Source organism: Aspergillus fischeri, genomic scaffold (genome assembly GCF_000149645.3).
Source record: "Aspergillus fischeri NRRL 181 1099437636266 genomic scaffold, whole genome shotgun sequence".
Lineage (NCBI taxonomy): Eukaryota > Fungi > Ascomycota > Eurotiomycetes > Eurotiales > Aspergillaceae > Aspergillus > Aspergillus fischeri.
This window is the reverse complement of record NW_001509760.1, coordinates 2487736-2509821: the sequence shown is the minus strand read 5'-3', so window position 1 is coordinate 2509821 and position 22086 is coordinate 2487736. Positions and strand designations below refer to the sequence as shown.

The following is a 22086-nucleotide window of genomic DNA, read 5'->3' as shown; positions in this document are numbered from 1 at the left end:
GCAGTAAATCTCGTTTCTGTTGACCGGAACTTCTGTCGTTTCTGAACCGACTATCTTCTCCAGAATAAGGAGATACAGGTCCACCAAATCCTCAATATGGACATGTCCCCAGATCCCGTCTCCCTTGCCCACCACAATAGCCTGCTTGCGAGCAAGGACTTTCTGATGAGAAGCGGAATCTGGAAAGAGAACTTGTTAAAGTGTCCCAATCCAATACCATAAATGATGGGATTGAATACAACGTAGGCTTTAACATTGAGATCATCCGCGGTGTTGATGATGGTCAGCTCGGTTGTACGCTGGGGGTAGGGTACCTGCGACTCTCGACCTTCCTCGTATGCGTAGATGTCACCTTGTCACTGAAGATTCGCGTCTTGATGAATCTACCTCTTAGAGGCAGGTCCGCAATGTTGGAGACTCCGGATGTCTACGCAGTTAGCCCATATACCACTCCGTATCTGACAAACGGAATTGAAGAACTCACATGAATTATATATGTCTCCTTGCCTCTGGCCTTCTTCCTCTCTCCTAGCCTTCCACTAGGACGCTTCCAAACCCGGGATGGAATCCGAACCCAGCGTTGATGACGACTTGTCGGGAACAGGATGAGCATTATACTCTCACAACATCGCCATCACTCCGAAATAGATAGTATTGCAGTATTAAACTACCTGAATTTCTTGGGACGGTCTAAGAATTCATCAAATCTTGAAAGGAAAAGTCACGAACGAACAGGCAACCTCTTCATAATGGCGTCCCTCAGCGCATCAACATTGTCCACCATTTCAACTTCGTATTTCTTGCACACAATCTGCACATTCCCCCTCTTCCAGTATCCCTCAGGACAGACAACAATAACCTTCCCGGGGACCCGCGCACAGATTCCAAGCTCTAGCAAACTGACCGGCGCCTGGGTAGCCGGATGGAAATAAATAACGACAATGTCGGCTTTGTCCTGCTTGTCGAGCTCCCACTCCACCTGCTCTCGGTAAGGAGGGAAATCAATGTCCTCACGCCACGAGCTATCCCAATCAGGACGGTAAGGATTGTATATCGTGACTGGCAGGCCTGAGAGGGAAGTGGATAGGGTCTCGCGCCAGTCGCTCGGGTCGACTTTGTTGGTGGTGCCGGCGAGAAAGACGGACTTTACGCCGCGGGGAGCATCCTCTGAAGGCGCGTAGATGACCTGGCTCTTGGTTTGAGCCATTCTAAAGGATGAAATGTATTTTTGGCAGAGGTTTGGAGAAAATATGTATGAAGGTCGCCTCTCTGCGGGGAATGGATGGATCCGTCGGTAGCTCCGCTGGAGTTGACAACTTGATCGTATCCTTTATTTTAATTTCATATCAAGGGAGTCGTGATACCTCGTTCTTTGTGATTGTCGGAGTATTCAAATTTCAAGGTACCAGGGGAGGTGCGGGGAAGTTCTGGCGGGTGGTGCGGGGTAGGGACTTACAGGGCAAGTCTTTCCGTCTCTCCACTTGCTTCTTTCATCAGGCAAGAGAAAGTGCAAGACAATGGCAACTTCGAAGAAAAGGAGTCGATTGATTGCTGGCTGGTATGTCCACTGAAGTTTTCTTGCTCGTACGATGACCATGACTTGCTGACAACTTGCTTAGCCACAGATGTAGGGGTGAGTGCTGATCAAATTGGTGCAGACGACAGGCAACATAACCTGGTTATTGTATTCGACATGCTGACTGGATCTCGACAGCTCGTCATCTAAGATGTACGTACACCGGTATTGGAAGAAGCTGCGAACTCATATATCTAGTTTAATAGGCGACAAGAAAACACCGGCCTGCGACAACTGCAGAAATGCCGGTGAAATTTGCGAGCGATTTCTTAACATTCGCTTTCGAAACGGTCTAGACTTTGTCAAGGAGCAAAACGTTACGTTCCCTGAAAAGGCAGCATGGCCATCTTTGACAGGGCCCGGTAAGTCAATCCCGTCACTCTTTGATTCGATTCTGACTTGCATGGTGAAAAGTCCGATTCTACGATGAGACGCGTGAGATTGAAAGTCTTTACGTAGAGGGCAATTCATCACCTTCTCAAACGAGCCATGATACAGGCTACTCAGACGGCAGCCACTGCGGTCTGCCAGGGTCGGATGTCCGCGAACAGAGACGATATCAGACACTTCCCGAAGAGGACACACCCGTGACACAACAGAGTTCTACTCCTGCCAGCAGACCAACCTATGGTACATTCCCTTGCGTGGGCCGATCTTGCTCCAATACATTCATGGTGCTGATCGTGACTAAAGCAGCGCTGGGTATAGGGAGTTTCATCGCTCAGCACGGATCTCCGGGTGCTGAATGTACAGCAGAGCTGCGTCGCAACTCGACTAGTTTTAGTGATTTTGCGAGCTCACAAACACATTATACCTCTCTTAGTCCAAGAGAGGCTGTCCTCTTCCGCAATTTCGTTGACAATATGGCGTTGTGGGTCGGTGTTCCTAATGATATTTGTGTTCCTTCTGCTGAGCTCTTTCTTTGATTGAGGAAGGCTAACATACTATAGACCGACATTACAGACCCTCAAAGGCATTTTGAAATGGTCGCTCCAGCGCGAGCTCTCCATGAGCCAGTATTACGCGCGGCAATCCTCGCCTTTTCGTCCCGGCATATCAACAGACAAAGACGGGACGGCGACACAGAGTCATTGAAGTATCACAACGAATGCCTTGAGCTTCTTATTCCAACACTGTCGTGCAATGAGAATGAGATTAGCGAGGAATTACTAGCAGCCATTGCAATTCTCCGTCAGAATGAAGAAATGGATCGTAAGTTCTCCCAGATAACTAGCTACCACCTGCTTATAGCACTAGCCCAGGACAATCAGTTCCATTTAACGGGAACGACACATATTTTGAATACAATGTCCTCCTTTGGCTCCTCTGGAGGATTAGGTGAAGCAGCCGCCTGGCTGTGCCTTCGCGAGGACATGTACATATCACTCACGTCACAATCGCCATTGCGGACGAACCTACAGAGCTTTGAGCGCTCGGATGTCTTCACCAGAACCGACGACTTTGCGTGGTCCAACCGGATGGTCTTTCTGTTGGCCAGAATTTTGAGCTGCGCTTTCAACGAGGAGAGCCGAACGAGACGTTCTTACGCTTCATTGAAGGCTCTAGAGAAGGAAGTCGACGATTGGAATGCGTCCAAACCGCAGACATTTCAGCCTGTCCATTTTGTCCCTCGAGGAAAAGAGTCTGATCGACGATTCCCAACTATCTGGACGCTATTGCCAGTCCATGGTATGTACACCCCCTGGTATGAGCGTGCTCGCTGACCCAACGCAGTTGTCGGTTTACAATACTACCACATCGCAAAGATTATACTTGCTTTGTCTGGTTGTTCGAGACCGTCTCTCCCATACGAAAGCCTGCAACGCTCACGGGACGTTGAAGTAGGTCAACATTGAATTTCCACATGGAACCAAGGACTAATTTAGTCAGAAACATGTCAGAAGCCATCTTCTCAACGTGCTAGGCCTAGCTGCGTCAAACCCTAGAGCTGAAAATACACTTTTCACTGCACGGCATAGTTTAGTGGCTTGTGAGTTATGCTTGCCATGTTTTCGCTTGCTCTGTCATAGAACTGATCTTTCAGGGGGTTGGATCCTACGGCATAAACTAGATCAGGAAGCCGCTGAAGAGCTACTGCAGTATATGGAATTAAAGACTGGCTGGAATACGTCCCATTTGATAGACTCACTGAGAGAGCAATGGAAAAATGAACTGGTCGATGACTAACTGTACTGTCCACTTCGCCTTTGCGTCTGTGATCTGGTTGTGTTAGTAGTCTGTATGCACCTAATCTTCAAATGTCATAACCTCCAGGACCTCTTTCTGTAGCGGAGCGAGTATATGCGAAGTCATCCTCAATGTCAGATCTCCCGTGAGGCACCAGTGATGAATCTCATAATGTTCTCTCCTCGTGCATACTGAAAACAAAGTTGACACTCACCAATGATCACGCTTCTTCAGGGCGATCCTGGTAGACGGTGTTGAGATGGAGGTCGTTTGCCATAATGTTGGCTGCAAAAGGTCCGCAGAATTGGACTTATGTTGTGTTAGGTGTGGAACGACTAGCAGGTACTTCTCGATGAGGTCCACGTATTCGCTAGGCATCTCGGGATCGGTGTTGCTTCGGTAATATTGTGCATGGTGCATTGCCCATATCCTCTCGTTGATACCCATACTTGCTGTATAATCGAAAGGTGGACCCTATCATATACACAAAAGTCAGAAGTGATATAATGAGTTTGGGAAGATGTGAGACACGTCACACAAGGACTCCAACACCCCATCTCGGCGCAGCCATCATACCAGAAGATAGGGTCTACCACTGGCCCGATGCAGAATTTATTCAAATCGTCTCCACACCGCGAGAGTTGATTTCTCGAATATGCTATGGGTAGATCTTGTGTGTAGTATATGCAAACCTATACTGAGAACGGCACCGACACTAACTTCGCTTCCAATTCCACCGCCTGCCCATGAATTTGTGCTTGGACGAGCTGGGGAGTCCATGCCAGAAATCGGCGAGGGCAGTCCCTTTTGCCTTTTCCATGATGATGTACTCAATTCCAACAGGGCTCGAGGGGTGGCGGCAGCAAGAAGCTCCTGGATTGAAATGCTGATATCTATGCAGAGCTCCCTGAGTGTCGCTTGATCTGCTTTGAGTCAATAAATAATCAAGAGCAGTATTATTCGCCGATATACAGCCATCGCTTGGTAGTATATCGGTAAAAGTCTTCTTCACTGGCTTCAATTACTGTAAAATATGACGATAAGCAGCATGTCCAAAGTAGAGCTCCGAGCGAATCTTCTCACCAGTACCATCGCTTTTCTGTAAGTACAACTGTACAGTAAAGTAGGGGATGTGGCTTGATGGCAGTCCCTGGAAGGATTCGATTATGCAATTGGCGGTAGGGAGGCCGGAAAGTGTAATTTCTTGCGACCGCGAATGAAATATTCAATAATCGAATCCTCATAATATTCCCTCTGGGAGATGCTGAACAAGTGGTTTGTTTGCTGCAGCTAGTTCGTGGGATCGTGATATCAAATCAATGACCCACGGGCAGGCAAACAACATTCCAATCAACGAGGTCAACCATCACCGCCACAACTATTTGCGCCACTTGTTCTGCTAGAGAGACTCAGTCGACGTCTCACCTTTTCTGAGGTCGTCGGATGAAACGACATGGCAAGGGAAGGGAAGGGCTGGCGGGAGTCCCGCTCAGATCCTTAAGGCCTTAAGGGAGCCCACTGACCAGTTGGCATGCTCATAGGTTTCACAAACGAAGTCCGAAGCCCAATCAGACGCGTTGATATGCTCAGCTACCATGCGCACAGTCAGTCAATTTGGGCTTCTATACCTTATCGGATTACCAGTCCAACCTTGCGTTGGGTATAGAAGTGGACACATGATGGCAGGGAATACCATGTTCGTACAATTCATGCAGTGCTTCATTGCGCATCGGAGCATGAGACATTTGGATGGAACTAATCCTATTGGAAATCCTGATTCCAGGCCACCAATCCGTAGAGTGTGGAGACGCCAAAATACGCTTATCTGGTGGTACAACTGTACAAAGGATCGACGTTGGCTTTTACTGGAAGCTTGAGAATTTGAAACACAACTGCCGTGCAATCAGATGTGGTCTGTGTGAGTGCAAATCGATATGCATGCATGAAAGTCCGATAAGCGATGGCTCTTCACCACGTGTAGCCATCGGACTTGTTAAGCTTTGCCATGATCTCACTGTATACTCACATGTGCCGTTTTGTCCGACAACGGCCGAGGAAGTAGTACCCCGTCTTTCCAGAATTGACTAGACTAGTAGTCGCCTAATTCCACCCTCGGATGCAAGCGAATTGCAACAGTTGGTGGCACCTGACTCTTCCGTCCATTATGAGGTTGCGCTCAGGGACCGACGATCTTGGCAGCAGCCAATGGGAACAACAGTGAATGATATTGCTCGTTCAGTATGGTTTTCTGCACTTCCTGCAGTTGAACTCGACCTCTCTCCTCCCTCTAATTCGCAACTCAGAGATCAAATCTGAGCCTGCGTACCAGCCATGGCTCCGTCTTTCCTGAGAAAATTACGCCGTCGCCGCCGTCGCGATGACAACAACATCGTCGAGCCATCTCCGCATCCGGAAGCCCCAAAAATGCGGGGATTAACCCAAGCACTTCCATTGTTGTCCACACAAAACAACAACCCCGAAAACAACTGGCATGCAGACGAGTATATGACAGAGAAGTACGATGCACTCTGCAGACTTCATGCTCAGCCTGCCAACGCATCCAAAACCGACCCCGACCAATCCCCACGAGACACTCACGCCTTTATAGAACCCGGCGTTGACCCCTCAGACCAAGAACCAGCCTTCACCTGGCAGGACATTGAGCCACGGGCGGATCTCAACCCACCACAAATCTTAGAGTACTTCAATTACGCACTATCACCTACTGAAAAAGACAACCTCCTCTACATGGAGACCCAACGGCAGAACTCCGCGCGAAGCGCAGGAACAATAGCGCACCTCTCTACTGTACCCGAGGCACGAGAGCTACGTTCTGCTCTGGAACGCACCGTTCAAGCGAGAATGCTCGGGATATCTACTACTTTACCCTCCTACAACGAAGTGAGCGGTGCCGTGATCGTCAACCACGAAGGCCTCCCGCACTTCCTCTCGCCGCAGGAGGAGGAGGAACGACAGGTTTCATTGAGGCGCGCAGTCGAGGAGAGGATGCTGGGGCTTCCGCGCCGAACGACCTTTTCCTGGGCGCAATCGCATGGCCCTTCGTTACCGTCTTATTCGTCTGCGAGATACCAGTAGTCCATTGGGTTTGATCTCGAAAGTCTCGGATTCGGAGTTGAGGATTAGGCGTTAAAGTTGACTATCTTGCATTGTACAGCACACATTGGCGTCTGGCATTCTTGTACATACCTTTCTTGAAGCGTGCTCGGTTCAGAGCATTGATGCGTTCGCTTATGAGCCTACGGGCTGGTTGGTTGCACCTTGCCATGGGAATTGAGATAATATTTACTCTTAATATGCATTCAACAGGAGGCTCTGTGCAAAGCGCTGCTGGTTCCTGTAGTGAATGAAAACAGTGGACACAACGCCGCTATATGTATAAACAATGTGTAACCGCTATATGCAACTTTTGATTGCCCTAGGTATATCCACTGACCGGCAGCCGGCTAGCTGCGGAACAGCCGCAATCCAACCTCCTCACGATCCTCATCACTTTCCTCTGCAGCACTGGCGTCCTCATCGTCCCCTTCGCGCAATAACCCACTTGCCGTCTTTCCAAGCAGGGAGGCGAAGAACTCCTCGCGAGCGGTAGTGGTCCACGAGCCGCGGTCTTCAGGCGCCATGAAGTTCTGCAGCTTCTCGTGGACATCGAACCGCATCTTTCGGCCCTTGGAGGCGCGGGTGTCCACGTCGCGTTTGACCTTGTCCTTGCGCATGCCGGTAATAGGGTGGATACCTTGCCGGGAAGGCAGCTGGAGGTGGAGGGTGTCGATGCCGTTCGTGATGGCGTCAGAGGACGACATGCGCTGCTCGACGAGGTCCCGGAGCAGGGACTGGTAGAAGATGGTGTCGTCGTAGACGGGTTCGGGACCCTCGTCGGAGGAATTTCTCCGGCGCTTGGCGGCGCGGTCGCCCGTCTCCGAAGCGACCTGCGCGTCGATGACGGCGGTGATGGTTTGTTGACTACTGGCGCTAGCGCCGAGGAGTTTTCCTCGGGCGTTGGGGAGTGCGGCGCTGGACCCACGGACCTTGAGGGACCACTTGTCGAGCACGGCGCGGCGGTGGGCGACGGCGTCGGACTCGAGGTCGGTCATGCGCTTCCAGAGGGAATCGGTGGATGTCGCGACGGACACTGCGGAAGGTCGCTTGCGTTTCTTGGACTCGTCCTGCGTTTGTGCGTCTGCCAAAGCGAGGCGCAGGTCTTCGAGGGTGGACCAAAGCGCAAGTGCGGCGGATTCGGCGGACTTGATGGCTTCGCCGTCGATGTTGGGCGTTTCCTCGCTCCCCTTTGCGGTGATGGAGAGCTGGTTGATCGCTGTCAGGCCCTTTTGGAGTTTGATCCGTGCGTTGAGCAAGGCGTCGAAAGTTGCGCGCTGCTGTTTGACGGCTCTGCCCTTGGCAGCGTCTGCTTTGGCGGCTTGGGAAATGGTGGCTGCGATCTTTTTTTGGTCGGAGGACATGAGTCGTCGCAATTCCTCGCGGTCATCGGATTTGGAGGTTTCCTTAGATCGCACTTTTCGGTTGTCGGATTCCTCGTCCTCGTCCTCGTCCTCGTCTTCATCATCGTCATCGTCGTCAGAGGAAAATTCTCCGCCCATGTCATCCTCGTCGAATCCATCTTCCGAATCGTCCGCGCTTCCTTCAATCTCTTCAGACCCGTCGGTATCCATGCCCTCGCCGTCCTCCTCGTCCGAGGAAACCTCTAACTCCCTCGTCTGCCGCTTGCCATCCTTTGCGGAGCTCTTGGATTTCCGTGGTCGCTCTTCTTCGCTTTCTTCAGATGCATCTTCGTCCTCGTCGCTTCCCAGCTCAGAATCCTCCTCTTCCGCGTCTTCACTGTCCTCCTCCTCGTCGCTTGATCGTGCTCTGAAAGGGTCATCATCACTCTCCGCTTCAAGCGCGTCTCGGCTGATTTTCGAGCCGGCATATTGTTTTCCGAGGTTAATTGGGTCCTGCTTGCGAAGCCTCGCCTTTCTGGTTGAGGTTAACACCTTGATCCCGATGATCGCAAACGGTCAAAAAGTTCGTACTCACCCTACAGCTTGGTAATGCTCTCGTCCAGCATTAGGATCAGCAGCTTCGGCACCTTCATCGTCACTGTCTGGCCCGGCGCGCTCCAAGTCTTCGGGGTCGAAATCTGATCGCAGTGTTAACCTTCATTTAAACAAGACAACCAATTAATCCCGAACAGACCTTTAGGTGTAGGGTCTTCCAGCTCCGCGAGCCGTTCTGCAAGTGTTTTTGGCGCCATTTTGCGCCGTGGACAAGTTGTTGGCGTGGAGGTTGTTGTCGATAAATTTTGGTCGGACTCATTTTTTTTATTTTTTCTGCCCGTGATATTTTTCTGGAAGGCGGAATGCGATATCGGATAAACTCTCCATTTTGGGGATTGAGCTGGTCCGATTGGGAATGTTGTTCCAGGCGGTGTACTTTTCTCTGGCAGTATATGATGTCGATTGTTGCTCCTCTCTGCAATGTTGTAGCTGTCATCCACAGCAATATGTTACAAAAAAGACTATTTTCGGCTCTTCGAGCTCTTCAACATGAAAATCCTTTGGTAAATAGCCCCTTTGACGACTTTGCTGATTGTGAATATTAATGCTTGCAGGGTCTTCCGCGATCCGGCACACCACCGTCATTCCCGCGCCGCCGGGGGTTACCAGAAAAGCGCAAGATCCGCGATGTCAAAAAAGTGATTGCGGTATCGTCAGCCAAGGGTGGTGTGGGCAAATCTACCATTGCAGGTATGAAACTATTGTCTTGGATGCCATCCCGATATCTCATATCAGCAGTTTACATGCATGATATTTCAACAGTTCTCTGACTTTTCTGCGCCAGTCAATCTTGCTTTGTCTTTAGCTCGCCGTGGGATTCGCACAGGTATCTTGGATACCGATATCTTTGGTCCCTCTATTCCAACTCTTCTCAACTTGTCTGGTGAACCCCGCTTAGACGAGAGTAAGAACTGTCATTAGAGGCACATGCTTTTGGACGCAAGGCTAATGGGTGAACTAGACAACTGCCTCGTCCCTCTGACTAACTATGGCTTGAAATCAATGTCAATGGGCTACCTCCTCCCACAGCCAAAACCTGATCCGTCGCAACCTGCAGGCAACATTCCCATGGACACCACTCCTATCTCATGGCGTGGTCTGATGGTCACCAAGGCCATGCACCAACTTCTCCATTCCGTCTCCTGGGGGCCTCTGGATGTGCTGGTCCTGGACCTGCCCCCCGGCACCGGCGACGTACAATTAACAATCGGACAAGAGCTCATCGTTGATGGCGCCCTGATTGTAACCACGCCACAGGATATCGCTCTGCGGGACGCCGTCCGCGGCTTTGGTATGTTCGAGAAAATGAACATCCCTGTCCTTGGGATGGTTCGCAACATGGCCTACTTTGCCTGCCCGCAGTGCGGTCATCAAACGAAAATCTTTTCCCATGGTGAAAGTCATGGCCATGACTCGGAGGACTCGGGCGTGGTTGCCGAGTGCAAGCGCCTAGGCGTCGAATTCCTCGGGGATATCCCTCTCGATGCTAAAGTCTGCGAGGACGCTGACCGCGGAGTGCCTACGGTTGTTTCAGAGGAAAGTGATGACCGCAGCGTAAGGCGCAAGGCTTTTATGGATGTTGCTGAAAAGGTTGCGCGAAAGATCGGTCTGGAGTGGAGGTGATAATAACTACCATGTTATTTGTATAATATATACCCGAGTGTCTTCTTCTTATAGGATATACCGATACCAGTTTATAGTGCCAGTAACTAAGGTAGACGTCAATGGCCTTGCACAGCATGGATAGCCATCTTGACCTTGGACAAACTAGGCACAAACCCGGACTTTTTTGGGACTATATGGCTGGATATTGTGGCTTTTGAATAGGACCTCCTCTCGTGATGTTGACGCACCGGGCTGGGATTCTCCTATTGAACTATAGATGTATGGCTCTGCATTGGACTTGATGGCTACCGTTATGGGCACGTCCTCGCTGAAGGCCTTTTCCTTTTCTACAGAAGGTCCAGAGGGTGGTGTACTGGGCTATTTTGACCACATGTTTGATTGGAAACTGATATATCAGGTAGAGACATGCAAATGAACGACAGACAGCCGACCCAAGCCGGGGGTAACTCGCAAAGCAGTTTCCCTCTTCATCAAGTGCATGAGACTCACACAGGAACATAAGCCCGGTTTGATGCCCAATTGGCCAGCGAGGCCTCAATATTCTGGCTGGAGAGCTGGCATTCGACGGCCGTACTGGTCGACCTGACGGACATCGCGCTCTTGCATTTCGGGTCAAGCGCACAGATCACAGCGCACTCTTCGTAAGTCCCGGTCGAATAGTCCGGTAGAAGTCCGCCGCGGCCTTGGCCATCGACATGTCGGATTTCTGCTTGAAGGGCCTGTTTCCGATGGCGATGATCTGGTCTTTCCCGGCTGGGCAATCCTTGTAAGGGGGCACTGGAGGGCTGGCGGCGGCATTGCTTTGGCACTCGGCCAGTTTCTCCTCGTTGATTTTGCAGGCGGCAAGATCGTCCTTGCACGTTTGTAACTGCTCCAGGGTGTTTTCGCCGAAGGGGTCCTCGTCGTCGTTTCTTCTTTCCGATAAGTCGTGAACACAACGCTGTTTTCATTGACGAGTGCAGGAAGCGAAGAGTACTTGGCGTGGAGACAGGCGCTTGTGGCGCTGGGCAGACTCGTCCAGGCACTGCCTGGACATCCACTGCCCTTGTTGGAGAAGGAATCGTATCCCAACGATCTAGGAAAATCTAGCGGCTTTTATGCAGCAGTAGTTAGGGCCTGGGCCACGCCTCACTTCGCAAGTTCCGAACACTTTTGCCCCGCTCGTCGGCTTAAAGATCAAAGGTATAAGCGGGTCCCATAGGCTTGATGGGTTGGCACCCTGCCATTGCTTAGTTGTAGCCAGGCAGGAATGGTTTCAGACTTAGTATTTCAGGGGTACAGGTCAGCGCAGCCAGAATAGCCTTCAAAAGTAGGAATCCAAAGCAGAGCTCCTTTCCCCTATTTAGCTATGGGTGTTTATCCACCTTGTAATGAGGTCCTCCTTTTCAGGCACATCTACATAGGAAAACCCAGAGAGAATACCCACAATTTCATCGTATTCCTTCTCCCGCGCCAGTTGAAGATCATCCTCCTCAGGCAGTACGCCATGCTCAATCAGAAATTTGCATACGTCCAAATGACCATTAAGTATGGCATGGTAGATAGAGCTATACTTCTTCTCTCCGCCTCCAATAACGCTTTCCGTCGATAGGCAGAGGTTGGGGTCAGCACCTTCAGAGATGAGGAACTCAACCCAGTCTTTCTTCCCTTCAGTAATAGCTCCGTATAGAGCCACATGACCATACTTCTTGATTTCGACTCCGTTTTCCACCATAAGATCGAACAGGGGCCGAGTATCTAACGCAAGGGAAAGCGCGTCGTCCCAGTGCCCGCATACTCCAAGTCTGACCAGGACGCGAAGCTCATGAAAACGGTGATATTTGACGGCCTCAACAATGGGACACTCATCTCCGCCACATGTCCGCGCCTTGTGCTTGATAAGTAAATCGAATATCTCATCATAGCCGTGTCTGATCGCGAGAGAAACAGGTAGTGGATGTTTTTCATTATCAGGGAAGATAAATCCTGCTACCGCTCCGCAATCAAGAAAACAATTGACGAGATTCTTTAATCCAGTTGAGATGGAAGCGAGAAAGGCACGCTGGACGAAAAGGATGTCACGGACTCGATACCCTTCTTTATAGAGCGGGTGCTGTTGGAGATCCCAGTGCAGCGTTCCATCCCAGTCTCGAGCTCCATCTTCCTCGTCGGTATTATCTTGGGTGTTTGTTATAGGGCTTTCTTCCATAGAAGCCGTTTCTTCTCGCTTTTTATTAATCACAGATAGCTGTTTCAGAATCTCCCGTACGAGGCAAATATCTCCACCTTGCACTGCACAGAATAACAGAGATCCGTGGCAATCCTTAACGCTAGATGTAATGAGGATAGCTTTGAAGATCCTATTGAGTCGACAATTTGATAAGACGAGAGCCTGAACATCTCTATAACAGCTTAAATATCCTCCAATACTACACAGAAGTTCATCTGGTAGCTGGACAAGAGACATGGAGGCAATGCAGTTGATGAGAGCAGGTGGGAAGTGCTAGGAAATCTCACCGAAAAGGAGTTTGGGCCAAAGGAAAGTGCCAAATGGCTTGGGCCTGGGGAAAAGGCAATACCGGAAGAATCCTTAGCTTGATTTGGGTAATTATTACTAGGCATTATCGTCGGTTGTAACGGAGTGGCTGTAATTTTCAGGTGGCGTTCAAGTCCAGGGTATCTCATAGTGCAACCGACATGGCACCACTTGTTATGCATTAAAACTTATCAATAACAAGGGTTTTTGGTATGTTCTGGAATGTAGTAATTAATTTCATGGATCTCACTAATCTCGAATTAGCCTACTAAGACAAGTCGCCTTTCACCCCCTTAGAATCTCCTCCTCGTTACAAGAAATTCTTCAAGGCTACTTGTTACATGCCGTCCGATAAAGTGGTGGTCTTCAAACACCGACGCAAACATAGTAACCCAGCCAGAGAGATGCACAAGAGGTCCCAACATATGGATTCAAGGTCCCAAACTGGGTAGCAGTAATGCCGTACTGCTGCTCAATAGACCAACAGCTGTCTCCACTGGCAACCAAGTGCCACTTCTTGCACGTGGAGATGGTGCTAGGCATGGCATGGACAGTCTTGGTAGCAACACAGTAGTAGTATCCCGCTTGTAGGTTACTACAAGTTGAACCGACGGCAGGATTCCAGGCTAGAACTCATCCTGAGTCAGATAGGTATATTTCTCGCTGACGATGGTCCAGCAGCTGTCGCCCGAAACGGCCTGGTAGAATGTCTCACAGTCGGCCGTGATGCCGGGTTGGGTCGGAGAGGGACCGCTGGCCGTAGTTGTTGTGGTGGGTGCTTTGGTGGTGGTGGTGGTCCTTGTAGTGGTTGTGCTTGTGGTTGACCCTATCAGACCAAATTAGGTTGGTGATGAAGAGATTGGGGGGAGGTGGGAGAAGAGAGAGCTACCTGAAACACCAACGCAGACATAGTACCCAGCCTGAAGGCTCTGACAAAATGTCCCAACAGCTGGGTTCCAGCTGTAGAAATTGGCGAGGGTGATACCATACGTCGAAGCTATGTTGGAACAACCGTCACCAGTTTCTACAAAGTAGTACTTGTTACCTGCAAGAATGATAAGCGAAGACAAACACAATTGAGTTAGCCAATGACAAACATACAGTTTGCAGCAATCCCAGTCTGCTGAGGAGAGTGTGGGTTAGCTGTCGTCGTGGCAGTGGTACTTGTGGGAGCAGCAGTTGTCGTGGTCGTTGACCCAGCCACTCCGATGCAGACATAATAGCCAGCCTGAAGTCCCGAGCAGTCGGTCTTGACAGCACTTAGATGCAAATTATAAGTAGTCCATCTAGAATGACAAATATAATTTACTTACGGATTCCATTGATAGAATTGACTCAATGTAAAGTTGCCATAAGCTGTCACGGTTCCTTGGCAGTAGTCACCTGGCTGGACATCGTAAAACGCATGCCACGATGGAAATTGACATTTGCGAAACGACCAAATCTTCCGGCCCTGGATTCTTAGCCTTGGATCTCCCAAATCGAAAACATTCCTGATTACGCAGCTTGAAGCAGGTCTTGAACTTCAGCTACCATGATCTACGTCCATAATCTTTATACTCAGTTCCCTGGGTGGCTACAGTATAGATACAGACATATTCTACAGTGGAATCCATTGAAAATAAGTTGTCATTCACCAATCATGTTCTACTTCCGCCAAATCCCCATCCTCCTTCTGTGTTACCCTGGCTTTCCCAAGACTTGGCTCCATGTACTTTGACTCTTTCATAATTGAAGGCGCCTTTGATATGTTCTGTCTGATGTCACCATAGCAGAGCCCGCCCCAAACATCTGTCGCAGCTTTTTGGCAGTTCAGGCAGCTTTTCGTAATGAGACGAATCGAGAGTTTGATAGGCCTAAGAGGGTTCTCAGATTTGTACTAGGTGTAGCTGGTGCAACCGTGCAACCACCTAAGGCCTGGGGAGCAAGCGGTATGCTGAGCAGGAGATATTTAACTAAGTCACTTAACTATTGATTAGATGCTAGGTAGCTTAGTTGGGTATGGTTGGTAGTAGATGATTAGATCCAGAAGGTTAGACTGTTAGACTGTTAGAGAGAGGGGCATAAGTTATAAGGGAGAAAGATAGTAGTAACCTGGGGGCAGGACCCCAGACTCCCCTTTTATTATATATTATGACTCTGAAATACTATGATAGATACTCTAGAGGCCCCAGGCCCCCCTAAAAAGTATAACTAACTAACGTAATCGGACACCGAGCGAGACACGACACCGAGCGAGACACCTGAACGTGATTTTAACCGAGGCCGAAAACCATGAGATATCTTACTACCACGCAGTCAAATTAAAGCAAAAGTTTTCGAATTACCTAGTTCTACTGGGACAGCTTATTCTAATATGACCAATTTGATGACAGTTACTGCATCGTGGTGGCGCACGCTTTTTACAAACTGGTTCCACCAAGTCCATAGCCTGTAGAGCTTCTTGAGCAAGTTGCTGACCTTCAGACCCTGTCAAGACACCCCTAGTAGCAATATAAGATCTAGGGGCTGCGTGCTTTCGCTTTTGCCTTTCATTTACTGCACAAAGCTCAATTACCTGGTGCTGTAATAGAACAACTTCATGCATAGTAGTTTCAGCTGCTTTCACTAGCTGACGGATAGCCTCAGTTAGGGGACTTTGGGAGTTGCAATTGACAAGCTGCTTGATAAGCTCCATCTGCTTTTGCACCTCAGTAGAGGTATAAGGGGTCTTTGCAATCTATTCACCCTCTGGAGATCCATGAGCAGTATTTGGGGGGGTGATATTCTTGATAGTAAGCTTATCCAGCACCCTTTGGGGATTCAAAGGAACTAAACCAGAAGCTTCAAATCCACTGCGGATATTCTTGGATGATAAGGCCTTCCGTGATTCTTTATAAAGATCAAGGAAGTTTTCCTTATCAATGTGATGAATGCCATTCTGGATGCTTCTCATCACCGCGGCACCATATGCCTCTTTTAGTGGTGCAAAGCAGGCAACATCAAGAGGCTGCAGTTTATCAGATGAATGAGAAGGCATATAAAGAGGGACAATTTGATGGTTCTTGCAGAAAAGATCAAACTCCGCAGATTCATGGCTAGCATGGCCATCAAGAATCAGAAGCCGATATCTTCCTAGGGTGCGTGTTGCAGTATGCTTCTCAAAGATCTTTTCTAACCAGAATAAACCAAGCTCATTATTGGTCCATCCATTATCACTTAGACCAATCACCCAATCAGGGTTGATGTCTTGATACCATTGAGATTGATGGACCTTGCCAGAGAAGATGATCATAGGGGGGAGAGACCATCCAGAAGCATTGATAGATTCAATGACAGTCACCCATTCGCGATTCCCTGGCTGTACGGCTCGTACACGGCTTGTTCGGTGACGAGATGCAGTAATAACCTTTGCTGTAGAGGCCACACCCATTTGAAAGCCAGTTTCATCAAAGTTGTAGATATCCTGTTCAAGAATACCATATTTTACTATAGTATTCTGAACAAGATTAAACCATTGGTTAATGACTTCCGGATCTTCGCATTTTGCATGCTGGTAATCATATTTGTGAGTGTATTTAGATATAAGTTTATCATGCTGTTTGATGAATCTAGTGATCCATCTCTCACTGACTGCTTCCCCCTTTCGCTCATGGAGTAGTAAATCTGCCATTTTGCGAACTGCAGCATGTGTTGGTGGTAGTCCTTGCTCATCCATATCCAGAATCCATTTCTTTAGGGAAGCTTCTTCTAGACTGCTAAGCTTCTGGCAGTTTGCTGGTATGTCGGTCCTTGCTTTTCGACCCTTGATTTAATGGGCTAGAGTGGAATGTGGAACATCATATGCTGCTGCTGCTGCTCGTATACTTTTAAACTGGCCATTTTGATATGCTTTGACAGCAAGTAATATGCGATCTTCTAATTTGACTGTTGAATCAGTTTGTTTTAATGCCATATTGGATGAAAACCTGGATCCGATGGTGATTTGGTGGTTGCAGTGTTTCAGGGGTTGAAGGGTGTCTTGCTCGGTGTCCGATTACGTTAACTAGTGTACATGTACCTTACATAATCATGCTGAGAGCACATGACAACGGTTTTTGTGAGCCAATCAGAAGGCTCTCATGGTCCCAGGACCAATGAGAATGCCAGAACACCTGCTTCACGGACTGGAACAATCGATCAGGTGCCAAGACAGGAAGGTAAAAGGGGATGCAATATGACAATGCTTCGCTTCGGTCCGCAATGACGTCTGACGTTTGTCATCTGGCATCTGTCATCTGGGCTCTGACAGACAAGAAGTCCAATCTTTCAAACAATAATACCATGATGTAGGAAATTGCGATATGCATTGTTATGACGTTAGGGTACAGCCACAACATGGCAAAGATTATGGAAATGCCCATCGAAAGAAATGCAGAGTCCGCTGGAAATTGAGCTCCGAGGTCCAAAGGAGGGTTATTTAGGCTGACATGGCATCCTTTTTTGCATGATTTGAGCGAGAGAGTATACGGAAGAGAAGGCATGTTTGAAACTATGAGTTGGAATTTCAACTCCTTCCCTAAATGGTAGTTAGTCTCATATCTGAGACATTTACGCAAACAACTTATCAGAGCTATAACAGCCGAAGCCACCATCATGTATTATGCCGTAACCAGAGCAGTTAATGTAGTAAGTGGGACTACTTCCTTGGGCCTGTTTAGTATTATATCTTACATACTTAGTTATAGTTAGAACACAACCATAGATGAACCAAGTGCACTATAAATAAGGTTGTTCAGACCTAAATGCTTGCTGCAAGCAGCACAGATCACTCATTCATACATCACCAAGACATGAGTATAGAGGACCTTGCAAATAGTCCAGTAAGAGAAGATCTCCATACTTATAGAAAGTAATGAAAGGACCGACTTCAACTATTGTAACATCATCCTGGATTCCTACCATGGCTCAGTCATAACCTTAAACACACCAGCAATCCATTTATGATAATATAGGACTGATGTAATGAGTTAATAAGGAAACATCTATCCCCTAGCCAGAAAAAGCTTGTTTTGTTTTAACACCATCTTTGTTACTAAATTTCTGTTCAGTAGTCTGCAACCAATCTCACATGAGTCATGAGCTTAAAGGTTACATGTGTAACGAGAAGGCAGAAAAGAGACCCACACTGAGGTGCTACTGTCAGTAAAATTAGAATAAAATCTGCAATGAATGCAGTCTAGGTGAGATAATGCATGCAAGTCTACAGCAGTCTAGACCTAAATTCCTCAGCTGTTGTGGTAACCTAAGCTACAGAAATCAGCATTGGCACTGCAGCTTAAGTTACCACGCCTTAGACAATGTGCTAGTTGTATCTCAAATTGGAACTCACCCTGAATACTTTTATTATTATTTTTGTTAGTGGTAGTAGTAGTATTACCATTCGCTGAACCGTCGTCTTCAAATGCCTCCCAAGTCACGTGATAGACATGCCCTATTGAGAGTTGGCAGCCTAGGACTGAGGCAGTCACTCCGCTGCAGCATCAAGAGTTCAAGACAGTTACCATAACTATAAATAGCCAACATACTAGTACATCACCCCAAGGTTCTAACTCTTTCGGCAATATGCATGTTAGCCACTACTCTATCCTTGTGCCTCTGTGTGTGTATTGTTGTATTTCTATGCAACAAGGGAGAGGTCCAGAGGATCGGTTGAATTCGGTGACTTCTGTCTTACTTGTAGTGCTAGATGACGTGTCAGAGATAGAAATGGATTTCTAAATTTCACATAGAGGGATCACCAGCCGACATTCTCAGTACACTGCTACGAGATGTCTCAAAGTATGGCTGCGGATAATGCGGTAGCAAGCAAGATGTCCATTAAATAGGCAGGTAAGACGAATTCCCAAAGTAAGCAGTAAATTATATCAACACAAGTTCGAGTGGACAAAGTCAAGCCATTGCATACAGTTTGAACCCGAACCGACCATGATGGACTCGCATCTTGTAGCTATTCATATTAGTCTTGTACCCTAGATCAGGTGTGCGATTGCCCTGGAATTAATTCTCCTTCACACTCAGCTTCTCCAATAATAGTCGTAGCATTGGATTTGCCTCGTTTGTGACCTTCTCAATTCGGTCAATTTCACTCTCGATCAAGCTTTCCAGTTGCATCAAGAATTCCCGACAGTGTTGGAATGTTCCACTGGTGTTGAGGTATTCGACAACATATCGTTTTATCTCGGGGGCCAGCGGCTGCATTCCGCTGGTAATCGCGGTAGGCCGCTGCCGGAAGACCCCGTCGATGAGGTCCCTGAAGTCCGCATGGTTCGCAACACAAACGACAATTGGGTAAGAAAACTTGCCCTCATCGAGGTCTTCGCAAAATCCTTTCTGCTCGGTGTATAGGCCGGAGCGGAGGTTCATGTAATCATCGCGAATCTGGAAGAACCGTCCAAACAGGACGGTGAGCCCGTCCAGATCAACCTCGGTGGTACCTTTCCTTTCGGCCTGCATGAGTCTCAGCAGAAGACGAAACAGACCCCCGGTTTTGTTGTCGACCATATTCAGATACTCAGAGGGTGACGGGCATCGGAGCTTGTATTTCCAGTCCAGATCCCAACTCTGCCCAAGATAAAGGTTCTCCAGTTCCTCGAGCAGAATATCAACGGCGTTCGGGTTGCGGAACTGGCGGGCGACTTGAACGGCCTGGACAAACATGAAATTGGCGCTGTTAATCGCTTGAGAATGACCGAAGATAGTGTGTGTGGCTGGCCTTCCTCGTCGCTTGGGAGAGTGGTCTTCGATGTCGTCTAGAATCAGAGACGCATTATGGAGGAGATCGACAAGCCGCCGGATTTTGGTCAAGGAAGTCTCGTCCACCTCAAGCCAGTAATTGAACGCTTCGATCATCCTGGATCGGACCCCCTTTGAGGGCATGGAACAGATGTAATGAATTGGTGCTTGGAGAGCTGTTTTTGCGGGTTTGTACCACGAATGCTCTAACTCCTGGGACCCTTTGCTGCGACCCTATATCACTTTATTAAAAATGCTCACTAGAATGTGCAAGAAGTAAAAGGCAGAGCATACTTCCCAGGAAAGCCTCGCCTTTTCCTCACCAGATTGGAGTAGCCTGGCTCTCTCGTGCTCCATACCGTCGAATAAGCTCTCACACTGTTCAGCTGCCCTTGAGAGAAGGGCTAATGCAGCCCGCATGGCATGTCCGCCATCCTGTTTACCCAGTGACAATTTCGCATTCAGCTGCATGACCTCGTGGTCATTTGCCGGACACATTTGGGTACGTGTGCCATTGTCCGAATCTTGCATCTGCTCTTCCGACCCCTTAGATGAATTGAGGTTGTTGCTGGGGGTAATTAACGTTGGGGCTGCCACATGGTTGGCGGGCTTTAGTCCATTTCTTGAGTTATTGCGCCAGGCATGGTGACGGGGAGAGCAGCTGGCCCAAAAGTGAGTACCAGCCACGGTAATTCCCACCACTTCAATCCATTTTCTCAAATGCGAGGGAATTGATGGGTTTTGGGCATAAATTGCCCTTTTCCGCTCAAGGTATTGCTGTTCCAGATTGACGAGTAGCTGGCGAACCGCGGCTTTTGCCTCATCTATAGACTTATTCTCAATCTGACGAACCACTTCTACCACGTTAGTGAGTCGACTCCCGTTCGTTATAGACTCATGGTACTCCCGATCGAAGCTCCAGTAATCGTTGGTCCAGATGATAGCCTTATCAATGGGTTCCATAACTGGCTCGATCAGTTTCTTGTCTTCATCCGACAGTCGCATCGCCATGCCAAACTCCACCATCGGCCAGAATGCCCTGATTGATTAAATTAGGTTAGCTGATGGAGGGTCCAAGTTGGGCAATTGACATTGGTGAGGGTATACCTGATGCCGAAATCATCCCTTCTGTAGGCTTGGTATTCTTCCACAGATTTAAACTGAGGCACCTTGCCCTCCCCTCCTGCAACGGACAACCATCCTTTGTTATACATGTCAAACATGTACATACCCATATCACGGTCAATACGTATCGCCTCAAGTAAGATCTGCGACACTAGCTTCTTTAACTTGGCAGCACGGGTGCCTCGGCGTGATGGCAACTGCTCATGGGGGTCAAAGAGGGCACCGAATTCACGATGTTCTGTCCTTGCTTGATCCATATCCATGGCCTCGTACCCATCTACTACCTGGTCAGCTGGTTCTGACGCCATCGATTGCTGTTCTAATTACTAACCGTCATGCAGAATCCCTAGATCGGTCAAGTAGGTCACAATCGCCAGCCTCTCTGGTGGCACCTCGGGGTAGGCAAAAGCACCCAGGTTCCCGAGCTCACTGATGGAGATAAGTGCTCTCTCCGCCAGGCCATCGTGCAGATAATAATCCCAGTCCCGAAGAGCTCTCCTGGTGGCTGCATCCGCGACATCGTTTTGCTTATTGATACGGATTGGTAAGGTGGTAAATGATGGCGTCTTCTTGATTGTGTCATCAGCTATAGGTCGGGAATGCTCCCAGACCTCCATTGTGCAAGAGTCCATGGATTGGGCAATTCCGTACAGAGAGACGTGAATTTTTGAAGATGGTTTAATGGTGGAATAGCAGTATTTAACCACAGCAGTAAAGCAAGGAGCCACTGTTGAGTCGCCGTTTCTCAGGTTACACAGGCTTCTAACTGGGGTCTCTCGTTAGCCACGGCGCTGCCGAGCCTTTTACAAAAGCCAGGGCCTATAAATCCATAAAAAAACATTCAATTTTAGATGGGCAGTGAAGGTTTCATCTAGATTCGAAACAACCTACAGCCCAGTGCTGACCCTTCGTGATGTTCTAGAACCATTTATACATGACTCGAAAATCTGTTTGCGGCGAGGTTGCACATCAATGTAGTAATAGTGTAGTTAAGTTTCAAAAATAGAAAGTTTATATTTATGCTTCTACATGTTCTTTTCCAATTTTACTCTCTCTGAAAGCATGGAAGAGGTTAATCACAACAGGATATACGGGATATCACGAACCTAGTGTTGTGGTATTGCCGAGGGCCATGCATTCTAGACCAAACAAAGCACAAGAGAATATATACCTAGACGGAAATAGAACTTAACTGGCCATAGTTTATAGACTTTTGCTGACCGTCTGCGGAA

The 22086-nt window shown here is 48.4% G+C and overlaps 9 protein-coding genes across 9 annotated transcripts, besides 5 other annotated features; 3 read left to right on the top strand and 6 right to left on the bottom strand.

The window, feature by feature from the left end:
• Positions 1-721: 721 nt before the first annotated feature.
• NFIA_055580 (nucleoside 2-deoxyribosyltransferase domain-containing protein) lies at positions 722-1207 on the bottom strand (the record flags this gene model as incomplete). Its single annotated transcript, XM_001258105.1, has 1 exon — positions 722-1207. One exon carries the CDS (start codon positions 1205-1207, stop codon positions 722-724), a length of 486 nt encoding a protein of 161 aa, XP_001258106.1.
• Positions 1208-2559: 1352 nt separating this feature from the next.
• Positions 2560-3300, top strand: NFIA_055570 (uncharacterized protein; the record flags this gene model as incomplete). Its single annotated transcript, XM_001258104.1, has 1 exon — positions 2560-3300. One exon carries the CDS (start codon positions 2560-2562, stop codon positions 3298-3300), a length of 741 nt encoding a protein of 246 aa, XP_001258105.1.
• A 673-nt stretch (positions 3301-3973) lies between these two features.
• Positions 3974-4334, bottom strand: NFIA_055560 (uncharacterized protein; the record flags this gene model as incomplete). The annotated part of the gene is made up of 2 exons (XM_001258103.1): positions 3974-4237; positions 4302-4334. 2 exons carry the CDS (start codon positions 4332-4334, stop codon positions 3974-3976), a joined length of 297 nt encoding a protein of 98 aa, XP_001258104.1.
• Positions 4335-6094: 1760 nt separating this feature from the next.
• Positions 6095-6859, top strand: NFIA_055550 (uncharacterized protein; the record flags this gene model as incomplete). The annotated part of the gene is made up of 1 exon (XM_001258102.1): positions 6095-6859. One exon carries the CDS (start codon positions 6095-6097, stop codon positions 6857-6859), a length of 765 nt encoding a protein of 254 aa, XP_001258103.1.
• A 368-nt stretch (positions 6860-7227) lies between these two features.
• Positions 7228-9032, bottom strand: NFIA_055540 (AATF family protein; the record flags this gene model as incomplete). Its single annotated transcript, XM_001258101.1, has 3 exons — positions 7228-8755; positions 8816-8918; positions 8975-9032. 3 exons carry the CDS (start codon positions 9030-9032, stop codon positions 7228-7230), a joined length of 1689 nt encoding a protein of 562 aa, XP_001258102.1.
• Positions 8302-8358: a microsatellite.
• Positions 8313-8337: a microsatellite.
• Positions 9033-9281: 249 nt separating the features above from the next.
• On the top strand, positions 9282-10458 carry NFIA_055530 (Mrp/NBP35 family ATP-binding protein; the record flags this gene model as incomplete). The annotated part of the gene is made up of 4 exons (XM_001258100.1): positions 9282-9338; positions 9390-9525; positions 9620-9739; positions 9797-10458. The coding sequence occupies 4 exons, from the start codon at positions 9282-9284 to the stop codon at positions 10456-10458; spliced, it is 975 nt and encodes a 324-aa protein (XP_001258101.1).
• Positions 10459-11086: 628 nt separating this feature from the next.
• Positions 11087-12649, bottom strand: NFIA_055520 (ankyrin repeat protein; the record flags this gene model as incomplete). The annotated part of the gene is made up of 2 exons (XM_001258099.1): positions 11087-11372; positions 11826-12649. The coding sequence occupies 2 exons, from the start codon at positions 12647-12649 to the stop codon at positions 11087-11089; spliced, it is 1110 nt and encodes a 369-aa protein (XP_001258100.1).
• A 953-nt stretch (positions 12650-13602) lies between these two features.
• NFIA_055510 (putative LysM domain protein) lies at positions 13603-14298 on the bottom strand (the record flags this gene model as incomplete). Its single annotated transcript, XM_001258098.1, has 4 exons — positions 13603-13802; positions 13866-14021; positions 14078-14204; positions 14290-14298. 4 exons carry the CDS (start codon positions 14296-14298, stop codon positions 13603-13605), a joined length of 492 nt encoding a protein of 163 aa, XP_001258099.1.
• Positions 13731-13797: a microsatellite.
• Positions 14299-15186: 888 nt separating the features above from the next.
• Positions 15187-15219: a microsatellite.
• Positions 15220-15383: 164 nt separating this feature from the next.
• Positions 15384-16874: a mobile genetic element.
• Positions 16875-18994: 2120 nt separating this feature from the next.
• On the bottom strand, positions 18995-21471 carry NFIA_055500 (bifunctional terpene synthase/polyprenyl synthetase family protein; the record flags this gene model as incomplete). Its single annotated transcript, XM_001258097.1, has 4 exons — positions 18995-19963; positions 20024-20768; positions 20837-21131; positions 21186-21471. The coding sequence occupies 4 exons, from the start codon at positions 21469-21471 to the stop codon at positions 18995-18997; spliced, it is 2295 nt and encodes a 764-aa protein (XP_001258098.1).
• Between the last annotated feature and the right edge of the window lie 615 nt (positions 21472-22086).